At 36.3% G+C, this 8,968-nt stretch overlaps 1 protein-coding gene across 8 annotated transcripts; it reads right to left on the bottom strand.

Annotated features, from left to right (window-relative positions):
* Positions 1-313: 313 nt before the first annotated feature.
* Positions 314-8,291, bottom strand: LOC127803047 (uncharacterized). Of its 8 annotated transcripts, none has more exons than XM_052339053.1 (5): positions 7,661-8,291; positions 4,210-4,331; positions 3,596-3,698; positions 3,261-3,367; positions 314-614 (listed from the first exon to the last, which is right to left on the bottom strand). In XM_052339053.1, the coding sequence occupies exons 2-5, from the start codon at positions 4,250-4,252 to the stop codon at positions 499-501; spliced, it is 369 nt and encodes a 122-aa protein (XP_052195013.1). In that variant the 5' UTR covers positions 4,253-4,331; positions 7,661-8,291; the 3' UTR covers positions 314-498. The 8 variants fall into 8 exon arrangements, 1 of the variants encoding a protein (XP_052195013.1); XR_008023435.1 differs by lacking the exon at positions 7,661-8,291 and adding exons at positions 968-1,068; positions 2,039-2,117 and having other exon boundaries at positions 317-614; positions 3,261-3,698; positions 4,210-4,334; XR_008023439.1 differs by lacking the exon at positions 7,661-8,291 and adding an exon at positions 968-1,068 and having other exon boundaries at positions 315-614; positions 3,261-3,698; positions 4,210-4,334.
* Between the last annotated feature and the right edge of the window lie 677 nt (positions 8,292-8,968).

The following is an 8,968-nucleotide window of genomic DNA, read 5'->3' as shown; positions in this document are numbered from 1 at the left end:
CATAGTTGAAAGAGAAGAAAAACAAAAAATTCAGAAATCAAAAAATTGTCAATTTAATCTCACGATAGGAATGAATAAAATATTATACTCTCAAAAAATCTATATATAAGAAGTAGTTGTGTGTTAAAATTGAAGATTGACAACAACATTAGTTCTAGTTCTTTCAATTGAGGCTAACTGGTACTTAATGGCTTGCTGCTTTTGTTAGTTAGTTCTCTACTAAACCCTCCATCTCTCCATATATAAACATCTGTCCACATAGTGGCTTGCACGTATAAGGTTTTTATTCATCCTTCTTCATTATTGAATGAACAATAAATTATATGAGAAACCGTTGTCCTAGCAAACTAAATGGAATATTAAGAAAGAGCATTGCATAAAAAGATAGAAAAGAAACTAAAGAAAAGAAGTTGATCACTTTCTAGATTAAGAGACAACACCATGAAAAGAAAAAATTGAGTTTTTGAAACTAATTAAAAATGCAGAAGATTAAGAGACCTAATAATATAAATATAGTGGGTTGCTCTCATAAACATCATTGCAGTGCTCCAGAGCTTGCTTATAACTTCCAGCCTTGTACATCTGATGTGCAACCCCCAAATGCACATCTTCTTCTGCATCATCAACAATGTAATCTCATCTCATCAGCGTAGGGCATATCACATACAAAAATCAAAACTGACAAAAACTAAAAAAAAAAAAAAAGATTATACAATGCCCACAAAAATTGCAATCCCATTCATAAGGAAATAATCGATCATTGGGAATTATTTCATTTTTTTTTAAATTCAAATACTAAACCTCCTCCGGCTGGCAACAAAAAAGAGAGAATAATTAGATCAAACAATTGATATGACCCAACAATAAGCTTGAATCAAAAAATAAAACGAATATGATTGAAAACATAGTAAATGACGATCAATCATAAACGAAAAAAAAGAAACCCTAAAAAGGGGGGGAAAGTAACCTTGAGAATAATTAGGAGCGGACTCCAATTTATTAAAATTCTTAACCAACGGCTTGAGTTGGGAGGCAGAAGAAGAAGACACTAAATCATCAAAACAAAATCTGCACCCATCCATACAATGACACAAAATTCAAGATTGTAAACGTTAGATTTTTCTAAACTCCTAAAACAAACTACAAATCTAGAAGATAAAATATATGCATTAATGATAATTTCACGTATCAAAAATTCAGATCCAATCAACGGAAAGTTAGATTTGTGTTCATCCATACAAAATTCAAGCCATGTAAACATTGAATTCCTCTGAACTCCTGAAACAACCTATAAGTTAAATTGCGCTCCTTTTTAACACCACCTATTCTATGCATCAAATAAAGAGCATATTTATTTATTAATTAGAAGGGAGACTGAGTCTTGAAGGTTTGGAGTGAATAATAGATCTTTTTCCTTACCAACACCTGAAAGCTACACATCTTCATCATCATCTAACCCAAACCCAAGTGAGTTAACTTAAAGTTGCAGTCACATTAATGAATGAATGGCAATGGCAATGGCATGGCATATTGGCATGCCTGTTCCTATTCTAAATGGGAGTTGTGTAGCTTTCAGGGCATATTAAGGCAGCTGTACCCACATAGCATGTAATGTAATTACTATATATATATAATAAACCACTTGAATGTTAATTGTCATCCTCCAAGCATGCAAATAATTAAAGTCTATTCTCAACCCCCATGAGCATGCATGCCAATTTGATTAGGATGTTTGGAGACCCTCTTTTTGAGTAATTAAATTTATTTACTTAGAAATTAGAACTTGCATAATCAAATTCAAAATAAATAAATAAATAAATAATTTAAAAAGTTCTAGGAAGTTTCCTTTTTGGAGATATAATAATACAATTAATTACAACTAAGCAAACAGTATTAGCAACCAAATCTGAGAGGGAGAAAATTCGAAAAGATAGCCACAAAAGAAAGAAAAAGAACCATGTATAGTATGGTAAGGTACGGAGATTTAGTCCAATAATTAATTAACAAAAAAAAAAAAAGAGTTTAGGGTCGTCCGTACCTTCCCTTCTAGTTTCCACGGTGGCCACCATCGACACCAAGTTCCTCCAATTGGCAGGCAATCCCATGGAAAATACAAACTACATATATAGAGCACCACTATGATTGATTGTGGTGTTATTATTTTTATTTTCTTGGAAACTTTAACTCTCAGATGGAAAAGAAATTTAAAAAAAAAGGCAAATCTTCTTCTCATTGACCGAAAACAAAAACAAAAAACAGGTGATCTATATCATAAAAAGAAATCAATGATTGTGGAAGCAACTTGGACATTTACAAAAATCTATTAAGCGGACAAATCATATAATTCCATACTCTAGCAATAGATAGATAACATAAGCTAAACTTCTAGTCCCATTTTTACATGTAATTAAAAAATTAGCTTACTCCAAAAATCTAGAGTTGACACATGAAATAACAATCAGATGAAGTTAGTGAATGAACTGAATTCAACCAGAATCAAATAACACAAATCAGAATGAAAAAACGAAATGGGAAAAAACTGGCAATTATGAAATGCCTCCGACAGTGTGACAATTATTCTCAATAGCCCAACAGATTGTTACAAATGGATATAAAATACTCGTACTGACAATTATCCTCCACTACGGTGCCGCATTATCACAGAGTCCAAAATCTAAGTTGGTCTAATATTATGAACTTCAAAGTTTTAGTGATTTGGTCCAGCAATGCCTACTTGTAATCTGGATCGCAACAAATTCATGTGAGAGTGCTAATGAAGATTGGTGTTAATTTCTTAAGATCTTTTACTTGTTCCTACAAATTTTTCAAAATTTGTATCTTTAAGACTACTCCATCTATTTTTTTAGGACATGCACCGTTCAAACAACAACAACTTAGATTATCACGTCAAAAAATAAAAAAATTTTCTATGTAACCTATTCTGCGAACTTTATCATTTTACCCACAGGACACAAATTGATCACAAAATTTCGTGTGAGCAACATATGTAGAAGCCAAAATCCACAAATCACCATATACCCATTAACAAATATGTGAAAACTATCCCTGAATCGTACATACATGAAAACGCGCATAGATTTTGCATATAGAGATCGTTTTTCTTCGAACCCTAGAAACAGTCTCTTCCAATCAGAGACGTAGATAGACGAAAATGTGCCTAGATTATGCATATAGAGATAAAAAATAGAGCCAGAAACCGAATATATATACAAAAACTGGAGAAAGGTAGAGATGGAAACCTGGAGCGGGAAGCATGACAAAGCACGAGCTCTCGACAACGGCCGATCGCTGGGTGCTAGAGGAGGGAGCCACAGTTGTCGTTGTTGTTGCTGGTAGTCGGATCTGGCTTTGCTCGTCGTTCAAATATACACACACATACCCAAAAATCACACAGAAATGGCAGGTGAGAGAGAGAAAGAATGGGTGAAGTTTGGGCGGCTATAGGGGAGAGAGAGAAAATGGCTGAATAAAAACACATACATATATACACACAAACACAGATATTTTATATAGATGGTCGGATAAGCAACTGTATGTTGGATTTGACAACATAAATATATTACATAGTACATACCCCTTCAACATGAGGAGGCTCATCAGTTGGCTTATATATTCCAGCACTGCTGATGTACAGAAACTGCTTAGCACCAGAGCTCTTGGCCCAATCTGCAACAGGTCTGCACAAGAAGATGGTATTATTAGTTAGAACATATAGAAGATAAAATGGAATAAATATCCAGAAAAAAATGATAAAGAGGAGGAGATACTTGAATATTATATGAATTATAAGAGCTTTACAAAATAATGAAAATGACTGACATATTAGGATTCATGTAACCATCCGGCATAATGGGATAAAGGAATAATATGTTGTTGTATCGGACTCAAAAAGGGCTCAGTTTTGGTTAAATACATCTCCCTTTAGCATAGGTAACTGCATGATGTCTTGGAATTCATCCTTTAGTTCCCCATTACCCCATCATCCGGAAGGAATTATATTTGCCTCAATTCTAGTTATCTCTATTCTAAAACCAACTTTGTACATTTGCTTTTATTTTCTTATTGTGGACTTGTGTCAAACATTTACGACGCCCATCCACTAAACTTTACTGATTATTGAAATTCAAGAATGTACGAAGACAAAAGCTATTAAGCTTCAAAGTTCTCAATATCAAAAGCAACACACACCTGACAGTGTCCAAGTCTTTGCCATTATTATCCAACACCGCATCAAACGCTGCCCCTTCCAAAACCTTCCCAATTTCCGCTGGGTCTCCCCAAACCGCCTTCCCACCAGCACCCACAATTTCCTGGAAAAATCCCAGAAAATTTTCTTTACAAATTCATCATTACCCGAAAACACAATACCGAAAAATTCCAACCAAATAAAGGTTTTTGAAGTGTAAATTTAGCTGTGAAACGAATCTTAACCGAGAATCTACCGAAAAAATGTACACATATACATACGTATGACACAAAATGCCTTTTAGAGTACAGAATGCCAGAATACATACAAAATGCACAAAATGACTACAAAATGTACATAAAGGCACACACACAAAATGACTATAAAATACACACATATACATATACACGTACACCCACATTATACATAAATTCACACACACTGTAGAGATTAAAACAACCACAAGAACTGATAGTTAGGGCAAAGAAAATAGCAAAATAGTAAGTAAAATTAAACGAACAACAAACTGAAAAATAAGAATAGCAAACTCCCTTTCGATGCTCGATAACGAGAAGAAGAGGGTGAATTTGCAAGGCTCAGCGTTGATCAGTCCGACACCCATAAAAGGTAACTAAGAATTGGTTCCAAGCACAACCCAAGAACCGCATTCAATCAACACCCAAAACAATCTCAATCACAAAACGCACAATCGAGAATAGCACACCCACGCAAGGATGAAGTAAACCCCACTAAGGAGAACACTCTTACTCACTCTCAGCTCTCGCTCCATCTCCTCGCATTCTCCCTTCAGCGCCCCCTATTTGCCCAATATATGGATCCAGATAACTCCCAAACAACTAGATAGAGATCTCCAAGGATGAAGATAACCATCGGGTTATCTGATAGATTGAGATAAGGTAAGAGAAACAAACCTGCATGGAATCAGTCAGAGGAAGAAATCCTAGCCTCCGTTAAATCGAGAGAACATACGCCTTCAATAGAAAATGAAGAAGCTAGGTCAACATAGGTATATATATGTGGGCTTTTAGATGAGGTATTGTGGGCTTTAGACAATGGGCTTGGTCCTTGGTTTGAGCAGCTAGGCCAAGCCCAGCTTTCCTTAATAAAACCAAGCCCAACTTTCCTCAATAAAATCAAGGTAAATGTGCTTGGGCCATCTTCTTATCGGACCACCTATTTGGGGGATTGGACCTCTCAATATAACTATCAATCCTGGGTCAAGGCCTATGATAGATAACTTACCCAACCAAAACATCATCGCCTTGGACTTGTTAGGTATCACACCTCAACACACACAAAATGCAGTTACACGCACACACACAAAATGACTACAGAATGTATACACACACACACAAAATGACTACAGAATGTATACACACACACACAAAATACATATATACACACACATATACATACACACGCACACACACAAAATACATATATACATATACACACACATACATACAGGTGGAGGTGATGGAGTTGGAGGTGGCAGGGCGGTGATGACAGCGATGGAGAGCTTCAGGCGAGCCGGCCATAATAGAGAGCTTCAGGCAAGCCGTGCGGGGATGGAGGGAAAGAAGAAGGGTGACAACGGGCGATGGGGCCACACGAGGGGCCAACTACGGCGTGGGTGGGTGGGAGGGAGAGAGAGGCACAAGTGAGTGAGGGAGGCGGGTGGGTGGGAGAAAGAGAGAAGGAGAGTGGGACAAAAAGAGAGAGACAATGAGTAAGAGAGAGCCGCAAAGGGAGAGAGAGAGAGAGAGGGGAAGTGACTGGGCAGGAAAAAAAGTAATCTGAGCTATTCATCTGAAAAAAATTAATTCGAGCCATTGAAATGTAGACATTTTCAAAAACCCTTGTGTTTTATTATATAGACTAGCGTATACCTATGCCTAAAGGCATGGGGTAAATAATATTAAAATTAAAATACAATAATGTTCACTAATATTGTAAAAAAAAATTGTGAACACTGAATACAAAATTAAATTAAAAAATAAATATCAAACAATACATACCAACCGTCTCTGAGGACAGTTGGAGCCCTCGACAGTTGCTGGTCGGGGGCTTCAAGGGCACCTGACAGCGGCCGATCGGGGGCCCGCAGGTCAGTGAGTGAGGGGGTGGATGGATGGATCTATGAGAGAGAGAGAAAGACAAAAGGAGAGAGAGAGAAAGAGAGGCAGTAAGTGAGGGAGTGAATGGGCAGGAATGTCATTCATCTTAGCTAATCTCAACCATTGATATATATTTAAAATTCATCTTAATCATTGAAATGTGTCTCTCAGATATTTACATATTTTTAAAATACTTTTAAGAAATCAAAAAATAGAGAAATCGTCCTACAAAATTATGAGAGATTTTTTATATTTATTTTTTTTATTTTATGAAGAAATTGTTTTTAATTATTTACAATTGTCCTACATAATAAATTTAATTTTTTATTAAACAATAAATTATAGCTGAACTCAGTGTCATACTCATTCTCTTTACTTCATCACTAACATATTCCACCATAAAATTTGATTGACAGTTTATGTGATACATTTTAGTTACATAATAAATTGAATATTTTTCTATTAGGTTAAGTAGGCTTTTGGGCAAATTAGGTTTTGATAAATGATTTGATTGGTTTTGGGCTTGAAAATTTTAAAGTATACGAGGATAGATAATTACATAAAATAGATGATTAATAATAATAATAATAATTTTATTTTTAATATAAAATAGTGATATTTTAAATTTAAAATAAGAAATTAAAAAATAGAGAAATCATCCTACAAAAATCAAAAAATAAAATTGTCTTTAATTGTTTACAATTGTCCTACATGATAACTTTAATTTTTTATTAAATAATAAATTATAGCTCAACTCATTGTCATACTCATTCTCTTTGTTTCATCACTAACGTATTTCATCATAAAATTTAATTAACAGTTTACGTGATACATTTAATTAATCTAATAAATATTAACATACACACAAAAAAAGAGTTACACGAAATATACGAAATAGAGTTACACACAAAGGCAAATATGTATACATACATACATACATACATACACAGAATACATAAATATACATACACACAAAAAATAATTAATCGAATACATTAACATATATTCATACATAGAATACATACATACATACAGACACAGAATATTATACAAATATATATAAAAGGTTTCTATGAGCTATACACAGATCTGGCATGGGTTCCAAGCGTTGATGGTAGCCACTGGCTTCAATAGTAAATCTCCAAAAAAGTAAAAATGTACATCTTATTGCTTAACAGTAGCAAAGAGATATTGAGGGATTGAACAGTTGAAAGTGATACAGATGTAGAATGTAAAGAATAGCCCAACCCCAATGATATCGGTTGAAGTGAAACTAAATAAATACAATTAAATTGGGAGCATGATCATTACTCGCCTTTTGTGGATTTCCAGCTCCAATCACACGAAACCCTTGGCTCCATAGATTATCATACAACGCTTGAAGTCATTAATTAATCATCCCCAATTTTCAATCCCAACTCTCTACGTTGCTCTGAATAGCATGTTCTCCAATCGAAGCTCAAAACCTTCAATCCACTGCACTTTCGCTTGCATCGGCCGAGCTCAGCGTGTCCTCAATCTCCTTCGCCTCTTCACTGGTCTCTGATTTCGAATCCTCTTCTTCCGCTTTCCCCTTGCTCGTGCACACACACAAAAAATACACATAAAAAATACATCACTGGCCACCTGCTATCCTGGCCTCCGTCGGTCATCCTTGTCGTCGCCCCACGGCCGCCATCAGCCGTTCGCCGCCGCGGGCCACCTCCCGCGCCTCTGCCTGCGTGCACGGACCGCCATTAGCCGTTCGCCGCCAAGCGTCGCTGCATCCGACCGCCGCTGCATCGGTTCTCCACCGCGAGCCCACCTCTGGCCGCTCATTACTTCAGGCTCCATCGCCGGCCACCGCTTAGGTATGCGTGTGGGGCTTGCTCTCTGTATATATGTATTGTGGACGAGTGGGTATGTGTGTGATGTATAGAGAGAGAGAATCGGTCATTGTGGATGAGTGGGTATGTGTATATGTATTAGCCTGTGTGGGCCGGTAAAATTTTAATCCTAACCATCAAATGTATCAGAAATCATCTCAGTCATTGAAATGCTTATATTTTTAAAAACCATCCTGTCTTTATATAATACGTTATTTTATAATTAAATATATATATATATATATATGGAAATATGGGTTAAGGGGGAAGGGCAGATTAATATTCTAGGATTAAGAAATTTCTTGAGAGCGGCAGCCTAAAGCCTTACGTCCATGCCTCCTTTGCGTCAGCCAAGCTCTTCAATGGAGAAACTTATCTCTGGAAGCTTCTAAGCTTTGTAGCTTGCTGTGTATATATACGTGTGTTCAGGGGTGGAGCTATATAGAGCCAAGGGTAGGCAATTGCCCACCCTTCAATTTGAAAAATTCTCAGTATACATGTATAATTGATTATTTTTTTAATTTTTTTTAAGCACCAAGCCACCAGCCACTCTTTAATTGCCCACCCTTCAATTTTTAATGACTCTACATTCCCCCTTTGCGCTACCTTATGAGCTACTCATAAATTTTTTAATATTTCGCCCCTTCCCCCACTTTCTCTCACTCCCCCCGAGTCGCTCTACAGGGTCCGACGGACCTATAGAGCAGCTCACAGAAAGAGGCAAAAAAAGACGATTTTGCCCCCGCTCGCTTTGTAAA

This window comes from Diospyros lotus, chromosome 6 (assembly GCF_014633365.1).
Source record: "Diospyros lotus cultivar Yz01 chromosome 6, ASM1463336v1, whole genome shotgun sequence".
Lineage (NCBI taxonomy): Eukaryota > Viridiplantae > Streptophyta > Magnoliopsida > Ericales > Ebenaceae > Diospyros > Diospyros lotus.
Note: the sequence above shows the minus strand (reverse complement) of the source record. Positions and strands in the feature narration are given on the sequence as shown.

Coding starts and splice junctions, on each gene's coding strand:
- LOC127803047 (XM_052339053.1), bottom strand. CDS start 4,252: ATGCGGTGTTGGATAATAATGGCAAAGACTTGGACACTGTCAG. Junction 3,699..4,209: donor AAAGACTTGGACACTGTCAG/GTGTGTGTTGCT, acceptor CTTCTTGTGCAG/ACCTGTTGCAGATTGGGCCA. Junction 615..3,260: donor TGTCATGCTTCCCGCTCCAG/GTTTCCATCTCT, acceptor TTGATGATGCAG/AAGAAGATGTGCATTTGGGG.